At 36.4% G+C, this 24,672-nt stretch overlaps 1 protein-coding gene across 14 annotated transcripts in view; it reads right to left on the reverse strand.

Moving 5' to 3' along the window:
• Positions 1-24,672, reverse strand: part of SGCE (sarcoglycan epsilon) — a 79,656-nt gene that overhangs the window by 21,892 nt on the left and 33,092 nt on the right. For 12 of the 14 annotated variants that reach the window (XR_014066081.1, XR_014066082.1, XR_014066083.1 and 9 more), the window contains 4 exons: positions 23,661-23,783; positions 21,881-22,038; positions 14,409-14,481; positions 9,380-9,578 (listed from right to left, as the gene is read on the reverse strand). Coding sequence is in view for 11 of the 14 variants with exons in the window: in XM_081531503.1 (XP_081387629.1) it covers positions 9,380-9,578; positions 14,409-14,481; positions 21,881-22,038; positions 23,661-23,783 (553 nt within the window). In the remaining 3 variants the exon portion in view is untranslated. The remainder of the gene's footprint in view (positions 1-9,379; positions 9,579-14,408; positions 14,482-21,880; positions 22,039-23,660; positions 23,784-24,672) is intronic. The other 2 variants (XM_081531505.1, XM_081531504.1) reach the window with 1 other exon arrangement.

The raw sequence follows: 24,672 nt of genomic DNA on the forward strand, positions 1-24,672 counted from the left end.
AGTCGATAAGTAGAAACAATTCAAGTACTCATCAACCATCAAATGGATAAAAAGTAAAATATCCATATAATATTACTCAGCCATAAAAAACAATGAAGTACTGTACATACTACAACATGGATGACCCTTGAGAGCAATATGCTAAGTGAAAGATGTTGGTCCCAAAGGACCACATATTGTATGATTCCATTGATATGAAATGTCCAGAATAGGCAAATTCATAGAGATAGCAAGTAAATAAATTATGGTTGCCTAGGGTTGGGGGTTGTAGTGGTGGTGACTGCTAATGGGTGTAAGAAGGGAGTGTTAGAAGGATAAAAATGTTCTAAAATTGACTGTGGTAATGATTGTACAACTTTGTTAATAAACTAAAATACATTGAGTTATATATACTTTAAATAGGTGAATTGTATATTATGTAAATCATATCTCAATAAAGCTGTTTTTTAATGAAATGACATAAAAGCATGACACAAAAATTCAAATTTATGTAACTATGAAGCCACACCCTTAATTAACAGCTGTGTCCCAGAGCACAATTACACAGATTCAGCTGGTTGTGCATTATGTCAAGTTAAAAATTTATAAGTTCAGAAAAAGTAGATGTAAGAAACCACTGGTAAAGAATTCACATGATTAGTGAGTAGAAATATATTCCATTTACAGGAATATTGCTCATCCTTAAAAAAGAACAAAATAATGTCATCTGCAGCAACATGGGTGGACCTAGAGATTGTCAAACTTGAGTGAAGTCAGACAGAGAAAGACAAACATCATGTGGTATCACTTATACATAGAATCTGAAAAATGGTACAAATGAACTTACTAATAAAACAGAAATAAAGTTACAGATATAGAAAACAAACTTACAGTTACTGGTGGGAAAGTGAAGGGTGGAGGGTGGGAGAAGGCATAAACTGGGAGATTGGAGTTGACATATACACACTACTACATAAAAAATAGATAACTAATAAGGATCTACTGCATAGAACAGGACACTCTACTTAGTACTCTGTAATGACCTATGTGGAACAAGAATCTGAAAAAGAGCAGATATACATATATGTATAACTGATTCACTTTGCTGCATACCTGAAACTAATACAACATTGTAAATCAACTACTCTGTAATAAAAATTGTAAAAGAGAAATATATTCTATTTAGAACATCTTGTTACTTTTAAGCTTCATATAAAGCCAATTTCTATCCCCTTATTAGCTGCTTTGCAAAGACCATATTTTTCCTTGATAACTGTGAAATATATTTGTAAATACAGAAATTAAATATTTCAAAAATTGTTAAAAGTCCTCTTGCTTTTACATAACATTGATTTGCATTTATAATTAGTAAGATTTTTAATTAATTCACTTCAAGATAACATAAATAGGTATAAGCATAAGTTTTGGGTGCTCTGAAATGTTTTTTTTCCCTCAAATTATAAAAGCAATATAAAAACATTACACAAAACTTGGGAATAAAAACAATTAATTTCTATTACCAATATCATGATTTTCATTTTCCAATGTACCTTGCAGAATACTTTTCAAGTGTATATATTTTAACCTAATTGTAATCATCTCCAAAATATAATTTTGTATCCCACTTTTTCACTTAATGCATCATAAGCATTTTCCTCATAGGCACTTTCCATATTTTATAGTCTTTGTAATTACATTTTTATAGGAATATAATTTTTAAGTGTGCATGATTTATTCATAATTATTTCAGAGTTGGCCACATAAGTTGCTTCTAATGTTTTGATGTTATAAATAATACTGTAAAGATGATCTCTGTGCATATTCTTTAACATTACTATCTTAAAAGAGATGCCTAGAAGTGGAAACATTTTTATGACAGTTGACACATACTGCCAAATTACTTTCATCTCCACTTGGATGATCCAGCAGCTTCACAAACTTAGCATGTTCCAAACTGAGCTCATCATCACCCCATCCCACCTCCACCTGTCGCCCCTTCCATCTTCTTCTCTCTCAGTGATTGGCAAGGGCAGATGCTCAAGCTCCAACATCACTGACTCCTGTCCTTTTCCCTATCATCTGTCTCTGACATTTACCCTGAGAGAACTCTCATAGACACCTGTCCACTCTGTTCCTACCCACAGCCAACATCCCAGTTCTAGTCACAGGGAGTGAAGCAACAGCCCCTTGACTATTCGCCTGGAACTCAGCCTCTCTCCCTGTCCTCAGGGAGTCTATTTGCAGCATGAATGATACTGGTTTAGAAATAGAAGCATTTGTATATTTGAAAGTTGCTAAGAAAGTAGTTCTTACAAGTTCTCATCACAAGAAAATAAAAACTAACTGTGAGGTAATGGATGTTATCTGAAGTTATTGTGGTGATCACTTCATAACATGTGAGTGAGTGAGTGGAGTCGATCAGTCGTGTCCAACTCTGCGACCTCATGGACTGTAGCCCACCAGGCTCCTCCATCCATGGAATTTTCTAGGCAAGAGTACTGGAGTGGGTTGCCATTTCCTTCTCCAGGGGATCTTCTTGACCCAGGGATCGAACCCGGGTCTCCCGCATCACGGGCAGACACTTTACCGTCTGAGCCACCAGGGAATCTGCTGTGCACCTTAAACTTTTCCAACATTATATCATCAATTATAACAAAACTGGAAAAATAAACAAGTTAATTTAAAAACTGCAAACAGGCTACTCAAGAGAAGTAGATATTGGATTAGACTTGTAGGTTAAAAAATAGGTATTTATTGGGTTTTTTTGTACAGCCAGTAAGTTTTAACATCTTGGTTTTTTAAAAAATAAATTTGTATGAGGCCATGTATAATAATTATAATTTCATGCTATACATGCTAAAATATATTTTTCATAATCTGCTCTTTTCCTAGATATTTGATATGCAGTTTTTGATTTACAGCTATTTTGACAGGCTAGCTTTTTGATAGGCAGAAATTCAAAATTTTTATGAAGTGAAATGAGGATGATCTTTACATTTATGATCTTAGCCATGCTTTCAAACTTTAAAACATATGTAAACAGATGACATGGCAGTGTATTATCAAGTACAAGGCTCTCAAGCAAATGTTAACAAAACGTGGTGACTCACAATCTTAGGAATTGAGCAGTCTAAATAAAACTTGCTCCTGTGAAGAATTTTTTTCTTCCAATTTGAAGAACTCAATTTCCCTTGAGGTAAAACCCATTTACTATGGTCTTTACGCATACAAAGTGCAGAACCATGTTACAGGTAAAAAAAATTATGTCAAACCTCTCCTGTTTTTCAGCAATAGTCAGATAAACACATCCAATGATTATATTTTTTACCTAGTTGTCCAAATAATGAATGTATTTTATTCGTGATTTTATGTATGTAAGAGACAGAGGACGGTTTAGAGAAGAAAGTGTCCAGCTATATTACATGCTGCCTGGGAACTCCTGAGCTCTTAAAAATGCATTTTGATTCTTGCCTCTGTCCTTGACCCCACTTCTCTGTTCTGTGCATATCAGTCAATTAAAAAACAAGATGAAAAACAAAGAAGACATAAAACTAAATAAAGCATCTAATTCAGAATAAAAAATAAAGAATAAAGGTCATTTCTAGACTCTACTTCTACTACTATTTGTTACTCCTCTTTACTGAAGAAGGGAAGAATGATCTTATCAACTGGCACCCAAGACTCAGACCTTTCTGGGGGATTTTGTGGGAGGATTTTCTTGCTTGAAGAAAGGAGGCATTTGGGTTCGATCTAATCTTTTAGCTCATGCAGTGCAGTGGGGCTCAGCAGGCCTACTTGCTAAAATGAAAATGTTAACACACACGATTGTTTGCAAGGTCCCTAGTGCTACACAAGACAAAATCCAAACAATTCTGCCTGGAGTACAAGGTCTTAACATGGTCTGGTCTTTGCCTCTTTGGTCATTATTATTTGTGGGTCCCTGTCCCCCATTTGCACACACAAAGCAGCTTTCCAAATCCACCAGGCTTCTTCCTACCTAATGGCTTTTGCTCAAGCTGCTCCCTCTGCCCAAACTCTCCCTTTATCATTTTTTGAGCTGGCTATTTTGTTAATTTCAGTTCAGTTCAGTCGCTCAGTCATGTCCAACTCTTGGCGACCCCATGGACTGCAGCACGCCAGGCTTCCCTGTCCATTAGCAACTCCCAGAGCTTACTCAAAATCATGTCCATTGAGTCGGTGATGCCATCCAACCATTTCATCCTCTGTCTTCCCCTTCTCCTCCCGCCTTCAATCTTTCCCAGCATCAGGGTCTTTTCAAATGAGTCAGTTCTTCACATCAGGTGGCCGAAGTGGAATCAGGTGGAATTTCAGCTTCAGCATCAGTCCTTCCAATGAATATTCAGGACTAGTTTCCTTTAGGATGGCTAATTTGTACTCATATTTTAAACCTCATCTCCTCTATGAACCCTCTGACATGGACCAGAAGTGGGGGAGGAGTCATTTCCATGAATACCTTAACTATGATACATACAACACTGTTTTCTAATTATCTGATTACTTTCTGGTCCCTAAGAGATGTGAGCATAGACTATACTCTTTATTTTTAAAATTTAATTTTATTTTTAATGGGAGGATAATCACTTTATAATCTTGTGATGGTTTCTGCCATCTATCAACATGAATCAGCCATAGGTATACATATGTCCCCTCCCTCCCCATCCCATCCCTCTAGGCTGTCACAGAGCACTGGTTTTGAGTTCCCTGAATCGGAGAGCAAATTCCCACTGGCTACCTATTTTACATATGGTAATGTATATGTTTCAACTGTACTCTTTAAATCACTGTACCCTAGAGAGTAATACATTATTCCCCCATAAAAAAATATTTACTAAATGCTAAACAATGGAAGAAAAAAATCAATCTATGCCTAGAACTTAGAAGAACAGAAACTAAAGACATATAGACATAGAGTTGCATGGATTTTTTCAATTGACTTATTTTTATATTTATAAAAATGGGCTTATATTGGCTTCCAATTTTGTTATTAAAGGCTCAAAAATTCCAATCTCATATCCTCATTCCCTAAAAGAAAGAATAGTTGCATCAAAATTACAGGAGGCACATTATTTAAGAATAAAGGACTATCTTGCTGCTGCTGCTAAGTCGCTTCAGTCGTGTCCGACTCTGTGCGACCCCATAGACGGCAGCCCACCGGGCTCCCCCGTCCCTGGGATTCTCCAGGCAAGAATACTGGAGTGGGCTGCCATTTCCTTCTCCAGTGCATGAAAGTGAAAAGTGAAAGTGAAGCTGCTCAGTCGTGTCCGACCCCCAGCGACCCCATGGACTGCAGCCTACCAGGCTCCTCCGTCCATGGGATTTTCCAGGCAAGAGTACTGGAGTGGGGTGCCACTGCCTTAAATCACCAAAGATGGGGACTGACTGAGCAGAGCACTACAAACTGGCCCAGGACCACAGCCTTGCATCAGATGAGTCCTTGGCAGCCTTTGACTTAGATTTTCTTCTCCAAGCGTAACTTCTCTCTGAGCCCTTTACAGGGCAAAAAGCAGACAATTAATTAGAGAGAGCACTCTGTGAGATTGTCTCGAGAATAAACTAGGATTCTCTGTTGCTGATTGAGGCTAGATCCACGGGCTTTGGTAACCAGAGGAAACAGTGGGAGGTTTGACAATCTCTTATGAAAAGTGAGTATATTCTTTAATCCTCACACCCCATCATTCCCTTCATAACCACCGTTTACACCACATCACTCACCCTGAGTTGGCAGCTACGCCATGCCCAGACTGAAATATGAACCTGCTCTTCTTTCCACCAGCTTTATCCCAGGCTAAATGCATCCACGAATCCTTAGTCTCTGGCTCAATGTCAAGAGCAAAAGCAGCCCTGAGACCACACCCAAAGAGAGAGCACAGTTGCCCTGGGGTTATGGGTCTGGAAAGTGAAAGGGAATCTTTTCAGGAGGTTCAGCTTTTTTTACAGGAGCTTATTCACGCTGAAGGAAACCTTTACCATTGGTTTCTGTTAGATTTAGAAGAAGTTTAAAAGCTGTCAGTGAGGTCTGCAGAAATGAGGGGAAAAAAATGCACATCAAGAAGGACGAGGAGCTTGGGCGCTGTAGCAGGGACTCCTGGTGACTGATATTTAATGGCACTGTGGGCTGTGGAAGGGCTGTAGGCTTACTCTGAGGGTCTACTACTGAAGAGTTCCTCTTGGCCATCTGCTGTGAGTTTGACTAATGTGGAAAAATTTTCAGTTAGTAAATTGTAGCTGCCATGCATCATAATAGGAAATAATTTAAGGAGATTTTTTAAAATCACGGATTGAGACTCACTCAAAGTATTAAGCAGAACACAGTAAGTTTTTAATACTTCTGAAGTATATTTTTAAATAAAATTTTAGAAAATAAAGTGATGCAATTCCTTTGCATCTCTGACCATACCCTTGATCTTTCCCGTATTTCATTTTTAATGACATTTATAGGCCATGTTACTTTCAAAAGAAAGTACAGACGCAAAAAGTTTAATAAGTGGATTAGGAATCATGATGTTGTTGTTCAGATGCTAAGTCACATCCGATTCTTTTGTGATACCATGGACTGCAGCCCACCAGGCGCCTCTGTCCGTGGGATTTCTCGGGCAAGAATACCGGAGTGGGTTGCCATTTCCTCCTCCAGGGGATCTTCCTGACCAGGGACTGAACCCACATCTCCTGCATTGCAGGTGAATTCTTTACTGCTGAGCCACCAGGGAAGCCCCCTCAAAAGTTCAACAAGTGAATTAAGAATCATGATATTCACCATTAAAAAGGAAAGAAGGCACAAGAAGTGAGTTAAGCACTGAATTTATTCTAAATTTAAGGCAAATAGGGTAAAAAAAAATAAAACAAAACCTATTTTTGTTACCTTGACATTATATAACAACCAAAGAAAATATGCAAAATTATTTCCAGGGACAAATTTTTCTTATGCAATTATACTCAAGTAGGATCTTACTCCATTGGTGCTCATATAGGTACACTGGAGTAAGAAAGTTGGCATTGGGTACAATTTATAGAAATTCTATTTTAAATGACTTACCATATGAATACTTTGTAAAGGTTACAGCTTAACATTAAATTAAAACTCATGGAAAGCATTTCTAGTTGGGAAGGGATCTGAGACAACAGGGTCCAAATAAATGCCACGGGACTGACAACATATGCCTCCCACTAGCAGGTGCTGGGGGTCAGTCAGCTAATGACTGGATTCTCCAACAAGTACTTGTAGGACAAAAAATTCTGTTCTTAATTTAGACTCACATGCTCAGGCCCAGCCCTAGACTCAAAAGATCCAGAATCTCTAGGGGGGATCAGAGGCCAGGAACCTAGGGATATTTTTAATAAAGCTCTACTGGCAGTTCTCAAGCTAGACACATTTGAACCGTACCGTTTTAAGTCAGAGTTTGGTTTAGAGAGGTGTTAGCTCAATTTAGTTTCTGTGCTGTGCTTAGTCACTCAGTCACATCCAACTGTTTGCAACCCCATGGACTGTAGCCCACCAGGCTCCCCTGTCCAAGGACATTCTCCAGGCAAGAATGCTGGAGTGGGTTGCCATGCCTTCCTCCAGGGGATCTTCCGACTCAGGGAGCGAACCCAGGTCTCCCACATTGCAGGCAGATTCGTTACAGTCTGAGCCACCAGGAAAGCCCTTAATTTAGTCCAGTGGTGGCTGAAAGTGCCTCTGTGGGTGGTGCCTACACTACTGATTAGGGAAGGGGTGAGTCCAGAAGAAAGCACAACTACGGAAAACTCTACCAATGACTGGTTTCCATGTTGCTTCCTCCAGCATCTTTTGGTCATTGTTTTAACAATCACTGTGGAACACATTACTTTAAGAAACTGTTGAAAAGACTCCAGGGACTTCCCGGGCAGTCCACTGGTTAAGAATTTACCTTGCAATGCAGGGGATGTGGGTTCGATCCCTGGTGGGAGAACTAAGATTCTATATGCCATGGAGAAACGAAGTCCATGCACTCCAACTACTGAGCCCGGGCACCACAACTAGTCTGTGCACGGCAGCCACAGATCCTACGTGACACAGCTAAGACCCAATAGAGCCAAATCAATAAATATTTCCTTAAAAGACTCCACATTTGGAGAATGTCTTCAGGGCAGATACTCCTGTTCATCTCCTCCTATGGTTCTACTTTAATTACTCACTGGGAAAAAGATCCATGTTGTACCTCTGAAGTAAAATGTTAAGCCCAGAATTCTGTTTTCACAGAGAAAGCCAACCAGCAGACAGGCAAGAAATAAAGCAACTATTATTCTCCGAACACTTGCAGGTATGCTTGACTGACTTCAAAAATCCATTATTGTACCATTGTAACACCTTAATTCTGAAATTTGTAAGCTGGACTTCACAGGTCGTTGCTTATGCTTCCATCTCCTTTCTGACTACTTGCTCTACCTTATCTATGTCTATTTGGGATTTCTTTCTTTATTTCCAACAAAGCTCTCCTTTGAAGTTGCCCTTAGATTTGATTCTTATTAATCCAGACATTCTAGTTAATTCCAGATGTCCTCTGTATAAATGTTACCAAGAATATGGATAAAGGAGGAGTTGGAAAAGGATATGTTATGCAAAATGTGATTTATTCTGTATCCCATACTTTTATAGGATTTAGTTTTTTAAAAAAAGCAGACCTGCCTCAACTTGCAGATTAGAAATTAAACAGCAAAATTCCATCACTGTGGGCATTCAGTATGTCATTGTGCTCAGGTATAAGTGTTTTATAACCTCTACAAGGGTGTAAGGCACATTCTATATCTGTAAGACTTGAGAATAGGCAAGTCCCTTTCAAATGCATCATCTCTTTAATCCTCACAACAACCTCGAAGTTGTTCCCATTGGAGCAGACGAGGAAGCTGAAGCCCAGAGGGGTGCAGCAGTTTGCCCAGTGTCACCCAGCTTGTGAGTGACAAGGCCAGGCTTTGGGAATGGGTTTCAAATCCACCCCAGTCATCAATCATCGCCACATGGTGGAAAGAATGTTAAAGGCGAAGAAATAGTTTCCTAGAATAAAGTTACAGCAATCTGTATGTCCTTCTGCAGCTGATAACTGGGGCATCAATTTCCTTTGAAACTCGGGGCCCTAAATAATCAGCTTCTCTATGGAAGGTACAAAAAAGACTTAGCACTGTAATTTATGATGCAAGTCCTGATCTACAATTAGCTTTCAAAGGACCTGGAACACCAGATATAAAGACCATTAATGTAACCTCTTTGTCAATACAGAAAATTGCTATTTTTTTCACATCTCTACAATACCTATCGCTTATTAAAAAGAAAAATGCCACAAGCCCTCTTCCATCTATACTAAGTTTGATAATATCACCGTATTTAAAAATCCACACTTAAGGCGATGAGATGAAGTCCGCTTACCCCTCCTTCATGTCGTTGATGGGCAGTGGGACTCGGCCGCCCCGGTCAAGGGCCGATGTGATGTTTATGGCGTTCAGGCGCTCTGGCTGCCACACATTTTTCACGGCCCCCAGGAAGTCTCCAAGAACCTCGCTGGCCAGCATTTCTTCTACGTTCATATTTTTAATGAAGAATTCTGCTTGATAGGGTAACGGGAAGTCTAATTTTGGTGGAAAAGGATATGCACACCTTTAATGAGGGAGTCTTTTGAAAGGGAAACAGAACAACAACTTGAGATTTGTTGACGTGTCACAGTCCTGGCTTTGGGGAACAGCATTATTACTGACTTCAAAGGCTTTCAGTGTAACAGAGGCTATATCTAAAAACACCACATACATTTGACCCAGAATTTTATCTACGATGTAATCAGATCCAAGGGACAGCAGGGCAATTCACAATTATAGGAAAAAGGAACAAAGAAAGAAAAGAAAAACATGCCAAATCTCATATCTGTCTCTAACTTGCCAGTGACCTGCCAGCCTTCTCACCCGGCCAACGTACCCAGGTAGAAGAAACATTTCCAGAACTGAGAAAAATATTTTGCGTTTGTAGTGTTTTAAAGTTGACAGATCTTTTTCACATTGTTTAATTTAATCATTACAGTCCTAGGCAGTCCTATTTCTATTTGAACAGAGGAGGAAGCAGAGACACAGAACAATATTCTTTCGAATAGAGAAGATATGACAAAATACCTGGACTTGTTTGTGGGTTGCTTATATAGGATATGGAAAACCATATTAATTTGCAGTATTACTGATATTTTTAGAGCATGCTAAAACATTACATTTAACTAAAATAAATATTGACTCCATTTTCAATAAGTACTTTGAAATCATAACTACTTCATTCTTTGCATCACTCCATAATTAGATATTCTAGAGAAATCATATTTAAAATTTCTCATGAAATTCCATATCTCACATTGTTAGACATTTACTTAGCTTTTTTCCTCCTCAATGTCTCATCAATAATTTCCCTCTAAAGATATCAAAAGGAATATTTTAAGCCAAACCAATGTCCAATTCAGGCTCTCGATATAAGAAACTTGAAATAAATATAGTTGATTTCAGCTTCTCAAATGTTAGTCTTGAATTACAAACTGTCATTTCCTATATTCTGGCTGTTCTATTAAGACAAAGAATAGCTTTCTTCTTGTTTAGTAATATTCTGTAATAATAAAAGCTACTTTCCTTTAATACTATGAGGTAGGCCAAACTAAGGGAAAGAGGTGAATTAACATATTTAGTACTCACAATCAGAAAGCAAGTAGGTACTTGTATTTTTCTCCATACTTTCAGAAGAGGAAGCTAACTTTTAGATCATATGAACTTACCTCACATGATTTTTACCTAAGCTAAAAGAGACCGTATATATAAAGTGCTCACCAGAGCTCCCAATATACAGTCAGAACTTAGAAAATATTAAACTTTAGAAATTATCCTAATAATATGCACAGGTTGCTTATTTGGATTCTGCCATGAAAATTTCTGGACTATCCACAGATTTAAAGTCCCCAATAATAATTATATTATGTATTGTTGTTGTTGTTCACTGGCTCAGTTGTGTCCAACTCTGCGACCCCATGAACTGCAGCATGCCAGGTTTCCCTGTTCATCACCAACTCTCAGAGTTTGCTCAAACTCATGTCCATTGAGTCAGTGATGCCATCCAAGCATCTCATCCTCTGTTGCCCCCTTCTCCTCTTGCCCTCAATCTTTCCCAGCGCCAGGGTCTTTTCCCCTCTGACTTACTATAACTCTTGTACTATCTGTCCATTCTTATTTAAAATAAGTAAAAAATTAAAATTGTACAATAAATAACTGAAACCTTGATGACCTCATTTATTAAGAAACCTCTTTAATATTAAAGGACATTTGATGCCAGACCTGAAGTCAGGAGATATTCTGGCTCTAGAGTTTTCAGGAGAGTTTTCTGGAATGTAGTGTCTCTAAAGATTTTTTCAAAGCCCTAATCACAGAAGGCCCTTCACTCTTCTCCTACACTGTAATTTATTCCGCTTATGATTTTGTTAGATTTGTTTGATGTATAGCCCATCTGCAATCTTCTAAAATATGCTATTCTCTTTGATGTAGATACGTTTCCTCTTTTATACAGATACATTTCCTGTTTTATATAGATAAATAGTAGCTTAATCATATTACATTCCTCCCCCATACTGAAAAACAGTCATGCAGAAAAATGTCAGGAAGAACAGTTTCTTGGCAATAAATAATATTTATAAATATACCAAGTATAGTTTGTTGAGTAGGCTAGAATTCTATCATCTATTCACTTCATTCGGTGTTTTTATATCCACTTGTCAAAAAAAGCATGCAAAACTTTTTCCTGTTTATCATCAAGGCTCCTCCTTGGAGAGCTGCTCTCTGTCTTTCCCTAATGCCTGTGACCTTCCAGGGCTCCTAAGGAGGCTGGCGGCCACCACCCTCCGCGGCTCCTGCGGTCTACCCAGCCAAGCGCTCTTGCCAGGTCTCCCAGAGATGAGTCACAGGAGCTTTCTAACTTTGGGGAAATCCCGTGCCTGCTATATTTGGACATCACAGAGGCCAAGGGAACAGCAGGCCAACTGAGTGGTGGCACTAAAACCTGATTTAGAGAATCACTCTACATACTCTCCTTGAGCTTCACGTTGTGTGATTCTACACACCTCATTTCCCATTAGATCTCCCAGAGCAGGAGACAGCTCCCAGACAGCAGGAGACAGAACGGAGCATGGTTATCCTGATACTCAACTCCTGTTACTGCTTTTCCTCACCTTATCTGGGAGCAATGACCCACGTATAGGTCATGCCCACAGACGCACACCCTAATGACCACACGCATTCCATCAAGAAGAGCAAGGAAAAATGCCTGCCTGCTGGTGCACTGTTTTTCAGAGTTTTGGCCACTGCTGTTGTTCACTTACTCAGTCGTGTCCGACTCTTTGTGATCCCATGAATGGCAGGCACACCACGCTCCTCTGTGCTCCTCTACCTCCTGGAGTTTGCTCAAATTCATGTCCATTGAGTCTGTAAGGCCATCCAACCATCTCATCCTCTGTCCCCCCTTCTCCTCCTCCCCTCACTCTTGCTATCTAATGCAATCTAATCATCTATAAAAGGGGGCTTTCTAAACCCAGATATTGGTCCTCTCCCAACCCTGACTTAGATAAATAGCCCCTCAGGACAACTTTCAATCCTATAGTCAACTAGCAGTCTTCCATTAGTATCTGCTTGAATATGGTTCCCACACATCAGCATCACCTGTTAGGATATATTCTGTGTCGACTGGACTGAGACCAGACTTGAAAAGAAAGAAGTTCAAACCATAGGCCAGGTTATTTTTCAATTTGTTGTTGTTGTTCAGTCGCTAAGTCGTGTCCAACTCTTTGCTTGTAGGGATTCCCATACCTTGCAAAAGATTTCTGAGTCCCTCTGAGAACATACTAGTGAGGTTAGTGGTCCAAGTTCACTGTAATATAAGTATATAACTGAACTGATGGATTCCCAAGGAAAGGGAACGTCACAACCATTCTGCTCATTAAGGATATTCCAGTTTTACATGGACAGCTTGGACTGGATGCAAGTACCCAATTACAATTTGAATAAAGAGTAAAAGTCTCCTTAATCCAAATGAGTACCTTACAAAAGCCCCTGGGAAGTGGAAAAGTCGACAGAGACTCTTCTGTCCTGGCCAAAGGAATGGGCACTTGGACTTTCTTCTCATATATGAAAGTAACAGTGAAAGTCATATATATGGTCGTGTCCAACTCTTTGCAGTCCCATGGACTCTAACCTATCCGGCTCCTCTGTCCATGAAATTCTCCAGGCAAGAGTACTGGAGTGGGTTGCCATTTCCTTCTCCAGGGGATCTTCTCAACCCGGGGATCAAACCCAGGTCTATTACATTGCAGGCAGATTCTTTACCTATTGAGCCACTAGGAAAGGTCATTTAAAATTTTAAACTAGCACATTTGTTGTCTGCAATTAATACAGCTAAAATGCCAAGAAGAAAAACTCATGTTAAGGGGTTCAAAATCATCAAGCATTCTCCTCAATTATGTATTGTATTACATTTTCATTTCTATTGAAATTAGTTTCTTTCATAGAGTGTAAAGATAACTTTAAACACAGCCTTTACTGAATTACTATGAATTGCAAATTAGTAGGTCCTGATAAAATGTGTTGTACTAGTAAATAGAAGTAAGAATTTTCCTATCCAGGATACACAATTGTTTTCCTGTGCTGGGGTTGGGGGGAATGTTGTATCAGTTCTTCTCCCATCACCCTCGTAAATGATATCTGGTATAGTATCCCATGATTTATAAATTTTAACCACCAAGTTTTTAGGGGTATGTCTTTCCCAACTGAATGCCAAAACAGCGTCAGAATATGCTAAGTGTTGGAGTAACTCTTGTGTCCCTAACCTTCTAAACCCTAAGGTATCACTTAATAATTTGAGCACGTGTAATTCTAAAAATTGCTGATGGACTCCAGTAATTACTCCAGCTAAATGATTAGCTATTTAGAAAGGAGACTGTGACCCAAATGATGGTTTATTTCTGTGCATCGACATCTCTTCATCATCACATACAATATGAGAGGTTTTAAAGTAAAATCATACCAATGACGAATTCTATGACCAGCCCTATGTCAAGCACATTTTGAGCCTTAAATGATCGCTTCCTTACCTCAGACTTACAAGAGGAATGGTATTAGTCCCACTGAACAGATGATTTAACCAAGGCCTGGAGAAATAAGTAGCCTCAATATCTGGCTCCCTATCCCGAGGTTTTCAGCATCGAAACAAATCATGATATCTTATAATGAATTAAATATTGCTGAGTTTTCTTTTCTACATTTTACTATTTCATTAGGTATGGTAGGTATGTGGAGCTTTAAAATCCTGAACTAGATTTTATATACCTATAAAATATAAGTGAAATACTTCTTGCAAATTAGGAAACAATCAATAACGTATTTTCCATACCTACCTTCTGCTGACATTATATTAATTATCAAATTGTGCCTTGCAGTCTCAAAGGTACGCCTATTATAGGCAGTTATCTATTAGAAAAAGAAAGTCATATTAAAGTAGCGAAATGTTATTTGAAAAATGAAATTCATTAAGGACTAAATGAAGACAAATTGTCGTTCTTTCCATTTTCATTATTTGTCTATATACTTACAAAATATTCCTTCTCTGAACAACAAGAATCAGAGCTTTTAGCAATATTATGGGAAGTAGATAATTAGTCAGGTCTATTAAACATGCTAAAACAACAAGTTAAAATCAGAAAAACCCTTTTATAGAAGACTGTTAAGTGCCAGTAGCAATGCAGATGCATTATTAGTAAATGTATTAACTATTATGAATTACTTACCAGAGCCATTCTAAACTTGAAATAAAAAAAAACATACAAAATCTATTTGTGTACTTTTGAATGGAACTTAAGGCTCATACCAGAAAGTATACTTTAAAACAAGCACATCTCTGTGTTGTCTGTATTTAGTACTAAACTGCATACCAACCAGTCAGGAACTGTCAGAACCCCTTTGGAAATCGTATCTCACAATGGAGCACAGCAGTAGGGATCACAGTCTGATGGCACATGCTCAAAACCACAAATCAATTCTTTCACAAAAAAATACTGGTAAACGTTTGTGGAGTCAATGAACTTACATCAAAGTCAACTCAGAAACAGCCACTGCAAACAACAAACAAAGCAAAGGCCAACAGCAGGATGTGGCTTCAAAAATCTAAGAATAATTAACTTTATAACAGATATGAAATCACTCAGACAGGCCTGCGGTACCTCAAAAGAAACCCAAAAAAACAAATGATTGTCTTAGCATCCCAGCACTGTCCTTCTGGCAGTAATTGCAGCCACAGTTGACACTGAGATAAAAAAGTAAGGCAAAAGAAATATCTTGCATACTCAGAACCAGTATCAAACATTTTAAGCATCATACATGAGCTTTAAATACATCACCCTCATCAGAAATATCATTTGTGACAACAGTGAAAATCAGAATTTGGGAATTATAAATTCTAAAACTTTAACAATATTTAAAAGTACATATTCTGAAAAGTGTATTATTCCACAAAGATAAAAGAACTTCTCTCTCCACAATCTGTCAGATTTCTTTTGGATTCAGTGACTTCTTTGCTGCTCTCTGTTGGGACACATGATCAATGAGGTTCACAACCAAACACTAAAATTAAAACTAGAAAAAAAAAAGACTAGTCATTAAATAAATGGGGCATTACTGTTTGCAAAGAAGCAAAAGACATTTGGGAATGCTCATGAGTTTAAAAGTTTACTCTGCAAAATTTTAATCATGTTCTCAATGGAAAAAATTCTAAATATTATTTGCTATAATATCTTAAAGCTAATGCTCAGGGAGACAAAGTTCAACATTTTCACATTAATTGTAATCTTTTTCTGGCTAGCCTTCCCATAATTATCAGAAAGTTCATTATTGTAAATTTCATAATTCTAATGAGTTTTTTAAAATCATAGGCTACATAAGAGAGTGAAGAACCTTTTCATAAATCAGGAGGAAGGATTTTATTATCCATATTTATATTTAATGCTTAATTTTAACAGCTATAACAGAATGCAATTCTTCTATCATTTCTAATGAGATATTTAATACTATAATATCATCTATCAAAGTCTACTTATCACGATGTGAAGCCCTTCATAGCACAGAGATAGGCACAGGTGTACACTTTTGGATCCCCTATTTCTAAAACAGTGGCTGATTTATTTTAGATGCTTAATAAATATCTACTGAACAAATTAGGGATGTAAGTAACTAAATATTTAAGATATGCAAAATCTTTTCACTATATTATTAACAGAATATTTTTAAATGCTGAAAATATGTTTTTATAGACCAATGTAAAAGGAGTTATTTACAGATAAAACACTACTTGCGTTAGATGAAAGATTTGCTGTTTTCATCATTTTTAAAGATATTATTTGATACTTATTCATAGCCTTATATGTTGGTAGTAAGGTATAATGAACCCCTGTGAATCATGGCTCAACACATGTGTTTCTCTTCTGTCCTAGCTTCTTGTCTCTCTCCCACCAGAGAAACCATTTTGGATTTTGTGTTTATCATCCCATTCGTTTCAAATATAGTTTCATTATACATGCATGTATGTTTAAAATACATTGTTCATTTGGATGGCTTTTGAACTCTCTAAAAATCATAAACTAGTCTTCAGAGGTTTGGGGTTTTCTCCAACATTATGTTTAAAGCATTTATTCATGTTGCCAAGCAAGTCTAACTTCATTCTTGCTGTAAGTGTTCACTGTGTGAAATAATTCCAGGAATTATTTATCTGTTCTCTTGTTGATGGACTTCTGGGTCTCGGTTTGTGTGTTTCCAGTGTTTTCCCATGCAAACATTGCTTAAGAAACATGACTGTGCATGCCTTTGGGTGCTGGACATTTGCAAATGTTCCTTTTTTTTTATATTTTAGTTGCATCACGTGGCTTGCAGGACCCTAGTTCCTTGACCAGTGATTAAACCCCAGGCCACAGCAGTAAAAGCACAGAGTCCTAACCACTGGAACGCCAGGGAATTCCCTGCAAGTATTTAAGTTCATATGTAGAAGCGGGATGGCTAGATCATAGGGTACCATAATATTCAGCTATGTAAAATACTCTGATTTCCAAAGTGATTACTCCAATTTCCGCATCCACTGCCAAAGAACTTTACTGAGGGTAAAATTCTCACTGCAGTCTTAATTTGAATATTCCTTCTTATACTCATGAGAGTAAACTTCTTTACTTAAATGGCATTTATGTCTTCTCTTTGGTAAAAATGTCCATTCATGTCTTTTTCCTACTGAAACTGTAGCTGTCCTTTTTCATATTTTACACACTTATTATTAGTCAGTTACATATATTTAAAATATCATCTTCCAGTTTGTGGGTTGTCTCTTCTTTAAAGTTTTCTTTTGATGAATGGAAATTCACAAGTTTAATATGGTAACTTGACCAAGTATTTCTCTTAAGTAAAAAATATTTAGGTTTTATTTAAGATATCCTTTCCTACCCCCAAATTCAGAAAGATACTCCTCTACACTTCTTAAATTAATTTATTTTAATTGGAGGCTAATTACATTACAATATTGTGGTGGTTTTTGCCATACATTGACATGAATCAGCCACGGGTGTACATGTGTCCTCCCATTCTGAAAAGCCCTCCCACCCCACCCCTCTGGGTTGTCCCAGAGCACTGCCCTGCTTCATGCATCAAACTTGCACTAGACATCTATTTCATATATGGTAATATACATGTTTCAATGCTGTTCTCTCAAATCATCCCACCCTTGCCTTCTCCCACATAGTCCAAAAGTCCATTCTTTACATCTGCGTCTCTTTTGCTGTCTTGCATATAGGGTCGTCATTACCATCTTTCTAAATCCCATATATATGCATTAATACACTGTATTGGTGTTTCTCTTTCTGACTTACTTCACTCTGTATAATAGGCTCCAGTTTCATCCACCTCATTAGAACTGATTCAAATGTGCTCTTTTTAATAGCTGAGTAATATTCCATTGTGTATATGTACCACAGCTTTCTTATCCATTCATCTGCCAATGGACATCTAGGTTGCTTCCACGTCCTAGCTGTTGTAAACAGTGCTTCAGTGAACATTGGGGAACATGTGTCTCTTTCAATTCGGGTTTCCTTGGTGTGTATGCCTGGCAGTGGGATTGCTGGGTCATACGACAGCTCTATTCCAGTTTTTTAAGGTATCTCCACACTGTTCTCCATAGTGGCTGTGTCAGTTTGCACTCCTATCAACATTGTAAGAGGGTTCCCTTTTCTCTACACCCTCTCCAGCATTTACTGTTTGTAGACTTTTTGATGGCAGCCATTCTGACTGGTGTGAGATGGTACCTCATTGTGGTTTTGGTTTGCATTTCTCTAATTATGAGTGATGTTGAGCATCTTTTCTTGTGTTTGTTAGCCATCTGTATGTCTTCTTTGGAGAAACATCTGTTTAGTTCTTTGGTCCACTTTTTGATTGGGTCATTTATTTTTCTGGTATTGAGCTGTATGAGCTGCTTGTATACTGGAGAATAATTCTTTGTCAGTTGTTTCGTTTGCTACTACTTTCTCCCATTCTAAAGGCTGCCTTTTAACCTTGCTTATAGTTTCTTTCGTTGTGCAAAAGCTTTTAAGTTTAACCATTGTTTATTTTTGTATTTATTTCCATTACTCTGGGAGGTGGGTCTTAGAGGATCTTGCTGTGATTTACGTCAGAGAGTGTCCTGCCTATGTTTTCCTCTAAGAGTTTTATAGTTTCTGATCTTATATTTATATCTTTAATCCATTTTGAGTTTATTTTTGTGTATGGTGTTAGAAAGTATTCTACTTTCATTCTTTTACAGGTGGTTGACCAGTTTTCCTAGCATCACTTGTTAAAGAGATTGTCTTTTCTCCATTGTATATTTTCGCCTCCTTTGTCAAAGATAAGGTGTCCATAGGCGCATAGATTTATCTCTGGGTGAATCAGCCTTCCTGACTTCCGACTATACTACAAAGCTACAGTCATAAAGACAGTATAGTACTGGCACAAAGACAAATACAGATCAATGGAACAAAACAGAAAGCCCAGAGATAGATCTACATTTTCACATAATAGCTTAAAATTTTGCTAAATCTTCAATATACCTAGACATGAGTTTTGTATTTCTTGGGAAATAAGAATCTAATTTTATGTTTGCCATGTGGCTGAGTTTCAGTCAATAGCTTCCTTTTCCCTAATCTGTGATATGTGGCACCATTTCTTTAGATATATACTGTTGTCCTTTATGTACATGGACCTGTCTCTGGGCTCCCTATTTTATTCATTGGTTAATTTCTCTATTCTTGTATCAATACAAACTTATGATTGGTTACTACAGATTCACAATAAATCTTGATATCTGGAAAGGAAAGAAATCTTTCTCCCTTTTTTTTCCTCTTTAAAAGTGTCTTGATTTTTCTTGGTCATTAATTTCTTTATCAGTTTTAGACTTAGACAATTTTAGTTGTCAAGTTTCATGAAATAACCTATTGAGATTTTTTTATTTGAACTGTACTGAATCTATAGATCAATTAGGAAGAAAGCAATACTTTCATGATTTTGAGTCTTCCTATCCCTGAATGATAGGATAGCTTTTTATTTATACAGGCACTATTTAATATCAATAAATTGTTATAATTTTTCCCATATATACCTTTTGTTAGATTTATTCCAAGTACATTAGAATTTTATTACTAAAAATGGTATCTTTTAAAAACTTGCATTTTTCTCAATACTTGTTATTTAATAAATAAACATAATTAAGTTAATATTGATCCTATAACTTACTGCCAGGCTTTCTTAAGATTTTAATAGCTTACAGACTCTTTATATCATTGACTATTCCATTTCTTCCTTTCAAACACTTATAAATTTCTTTTCTTTCTTTACTGCACTGGATAGGACTTCTAAAATATTCTGTAATAGATGTGATGAAGGGAGCTGTTCTTGTTTTGTTCCTGAATTTAAATGGAATTCTCCTAGTGTTTTCCCATTAAAAAATGATGTTTGCTATTAGTTTCAATATATAGCCTATTAGGTTAAGGAAGCTCACTTGTTTTCCTAGTTTGCTCAGAGTTTCTTTTTTCTTATCAAGAAGAGGTGTAGAATTTTAGTAAATGCTTTCTTTGAATCTATCCAGGTGACTGTGTTTTTCTTTTTGAATCTAGCAATGTGGTGACTTCCATTTATAGATTTCTTTTATAACTTTACTAAGTATTTTAAAAATTATTTTGACAATAACTCCAAATAACTTTCCTATATCTACACATATTCTATCTTATGTCAACACTGTCTTAAGCAAGCAGATTTATAGACAGACGTCATTGAAAAGTCATGTTAATACAAACTTCAGTTCAGATGAAGAATCACCTTCTCTCAGTCAACATGGAAGCTCATATTCACAGTCCATGGCTGATTACAACTCTGGAGAAAAACGCAAAGCATGTAGCCTCCTGAGAATTTGTAAAATTACTACAAATTTCTGGTGGCAGAAAACATGCCACCCATGACCTGCACAAACTCCTGGCAATTCTACAAGCAGTTCTGATGCTGGTGCCCTGGTCACTACCAGTAAGTCTTGACAGAATTGGAGAGTTAAGTTCAAGAGGGAGGGGATACAGGTATACCTATGGCTGATTCATGCTGATGTCTAGAAGAAACCAACACAATATTATAAAGCAATTATCCTTCAATTAAAAATACTACATTTTTTTAAAAATTCCAATTTAAGATCTTAGAGGCATTGAGGCCTAAAACTGTAGTAGAACTCTCTTGCCATTAATTGCCAGTGTAATTCAGTAAAGAGTGAAACACTTTTAGCTTTTCTATCCATTCATTAAATAAATAATTCCCATTAAAGGTTTGATGTCATCATTATTTTTATTGTTTTAATTTCTTTTTTTTTTTTTTTGGCCACGCCATGTGGCATGTGAAATCTTAGTTCCCTGACCAGGGATCGAACCCATGTCCCCTGCGGTGAAAATGTGGAGTCTTAACTACTGGATTTAACCACTGGACTGCCAGGGAAGTCCTTATCGTCTTAATTTCTAATATCTTCCAGGTATGATGTCAGGTACTGATAAAAATCTGACTAATTATAGCTCCACCATAACTCCCAAAGTTAAGGTCAAACATATCTGCATGGCTTACAGAGCCCTCCAAGATCTGCCCATATCATCACCAACACCTCTCTTCCCACCATTTGCCGTCTGGAGAGCATGCTGTCCTCTAACCACCCCTGAAGTTCTCTAAGACCATGTGGCTTCATTTATGCCTCCAAGATTTTGATGTGCTATATCTTCTTCCTAAAATAGCCTTCCTTCTACTTAGTGAAGTTCATTTACCCTCTTACAACTCTGCATCAGACAGCACCTTCTTATTATAACAGTTATGTCAGTGTTGGCTAAGTCTGAGTTTCCATTCCAGTGCTTCAACCTCAGAACTGTAAGACATGGCAGGTGATGGCTACTATTCATTTTTCTACCATTGACACCTATCATAATGCTCAGTACATGGTATGGTTAAAAAGACATCTGTTTAAATGCTTATATCTGAATGAACATGAAATCTGAAATTAAAATTTGGAGGAAATAAGTGCATTCATCTTCTTAAATAGAATTTATAGGAATATATTTATATTAAATATCTTTTATTTTTTTCACTAATTTAGGCTGCTCTTTTTTATATAAGTGCTGAAACAGAAAACTCTGTAGATGAACAGAAAGAAATGGTATGTTTCCAAATGTTATCTCATGTGTTTCTATGCATAAAATACTGAAAACCACTGCCACATAATTTTAATTACATTTGAAACTCAAATTACAAATAAACAAGAATATAATTTTGCTCTTTCTAAGTAAATTACCTCAATGACTGTTGGTTTTCCCACATTTTCGGCTGTTGGAGACCCATAAAGGACTCCATCACTATATGGTGTCCTTTGGATATATCGAAGCCATCCAGGACGGTCTGGGTAACCCATTAAATTTGTGTTAAATGTTATGGGATCGTTACTAATCTCACCTAGGTAAGAAACACAGAAGTAAGATATAAAACAGTTATTTTCATGTGTTGCTTTGATAGTTTCAACAAAAATATGTCCGTCTAAAAAGTTTTTCTTAACATTTGTAGCAAATTAAGTAAAACCAAAAGAAATCCATCTGAGAATTTACATTAGGACCTCATATAAAGAAAAAAATCATTTTGGTGGTTTAGTTTGTCTAGAAATCTGATGCAATGCAACAAAGAAAGCATATTCATGCAATTTTTTCGAATTGTCTTTTCCTTTCTTTAATTTTCTTTGGGAGGCGTGGGGGTCACATAGCAGTGGAGAAGTTCTATCAGTGAGACAACTAACTTTCAGGAAAATCCTCTAATCATGTTGATATGCTCATTCTTTTGAGAAATCTTTCTTTCATTAAACTCTGAACACTATCAACTTAGTCTTAAGGGATATCTCAAAATTATAAAACAAAAATAATGTAATTTCAAAACAATGGAGGATGAGTTGAAAAATCCAAATCTAAAAGAACTTCAGTAACATGACATTTATTAAATAAACAATAATAATAGCATCATTTTATTAGCATGCACCAAGCCCCATTGTTGTCTCTGGCCTCTATAGGCACTATTATTTCATCTGATTCCAAACATACCAATAAAAGTAGTACTATTATAGCCATAATTTTATTGATGAAATGTGTAATTTTCCACGTTAACTCTTCATAGTCAAATTAAGTGAGGAAACGAGAATTTAATCTTGGTTGACCCCAGAAACTATGCTCTTAACTATATGAAACTATATATTTTCTTCTGCTGCTTAAAAGGTTTAGCTATACAGTTTTGCAAAAGTACAATGCCTCATGAGAAAACATTTTATAAATAACTGATGAAAAGATTGACTTTTTTTCTTGAATACTGGTGAAAACATGGTTAACTATATTTTATGAGTATTTTCAGGTATGCTGTTCATCACATAATCTACAAAAATAATATTTATGCCATAATTTTCAGAAAATTCATTTTTGTTACTTAAATAAGAATCATAATAACAATATATTTTCTCTTGCTATTCTTTCTATATCTTCATTAAGTGGATGGCATTTATGACAATCGAACAAAACATAATTTAAACCAATAGATGATTAAATAAGGCTTTGTAATTGGTATTACTTTGAAGAAAAATTAATCTCCATTATATTATCATGAAGTTATATAAAATTATTTCATATTGTAAAAGTTTTTTTGAGAACCTTAATACCGTATTTCATTCTCTTCTATGATATATGTATAATTTTCTAAAAGTCAATGTCCTAGGTAAGACTAAGTCTTAATGTGGAAAATCATAATTTTACAGCTATAATTATCTCTATGAGAATATGGGTAGATGATTTGTCAGAGGTACAAAACTCAAGACTAGATAATCAGAAATATGCTTTCTTCAAAATTCAAAAATGAATTGTTTTCTTCTGTAATTAAATTTCGAATCTTAAAATGGGAAATATCCTATATCAATTTATCATATATCCCTACCATGTCAAATAATGTCAGAAATATATGATTAAATATTATCTGGATTATGTACACTGAATAAAAAGAAAAATTTAATAAATTAACCTCTTTATTTTTCCCCACCAAGAACATACCAGGTTTGGGGTAAGGTGGAAATTCCCCCTTAAAATACTCTCTTTCCAAAACATGAACAAAGAGGACGCCTGCGGAGGGGTAGACATTCCGATCGGCGTGTACCTTGGAGAAAATAGTGTACACTGCAAACAAAAAGGGAAGAGAAGAGATAGAAAGACAAATAATGAGGTCTGCTTTTGCAGATTCACTTACACTGTCAAACTGGGTTTCACTATAGAGACATTTCTGAGAAAACTGAAGCAACATGCAAGTTATTGTTAAGAAGTTTGTTTTAGGACAAAACATGGAACAACTCTCAACTTGGTGTGTTCACATACTTTTCAAGTACTATGTAAGCAGAATTAGGCACAATTAATTTTTAAAATTGTTATTAAATAATAAAGACAACCATAACATCTTTTTGGTAATTTTTATGGAGATTATTACCAACAAAATACATCATGAGAAGTGACCAACTATATAATTGCTACAGTATCTTTTTCATTTTACCTTTTTTCAAAGAAAAGTATAAAGAGCAACTTTTAAATGGTAAGAATCTCCACTGTATTAACTGTTTGCCAGACAAAGCATAAATACCATTGATAAATGTAAGGTGACTTTCAGAAATACTTATAAAAAGGCATTGGGTACTCTTTGAGTATTAGTTCTCATCTCTCTCCTAGAAATGATTTATTCTATTTTACCTGATCTTGACATTTAATAATTCATACATATAAGCTAGTCTATTATGCTATCTCCTAAATAAGCAATAACAATTACATAATAAAATTCAGGGCAAATCACTTCTTTAAGTGAAATGGGCAAATTTTATGATTTACTGGTTCCTGAAGACCCATGATGTGAGTACATTAAAATGACCAAATTGGTTTGATTAGTTTCAACTTATCATTTTTTTCCCTCTGATATCATCATCTCCACCAACACATTACTGCCATTACCCTTGTCACCTCTGCAACCTCTTTTGGTTTTCTATCTTCTTGTTTGGCTAGTGGCTGCAATTTTTAAACAGAT

The sequence above is a fragment of the Giraffa tippelskirchi genome, chromosome 10 (genome assembly GCF_054371585.1).
Source record: "Giraffa tippelskirchi isolate mGirTip1 chromosome 10, T2T-mGirTip1v1.2.pri, whole genome shotgun sequence".
In the NCBI taxonomy this organism is placed as follows: Eukaryota; Metazoa; Chordata; class Mammalia; order Artiodactyla; family Giraffidae; genus Giraffa; species Giraffa tippelskirchi.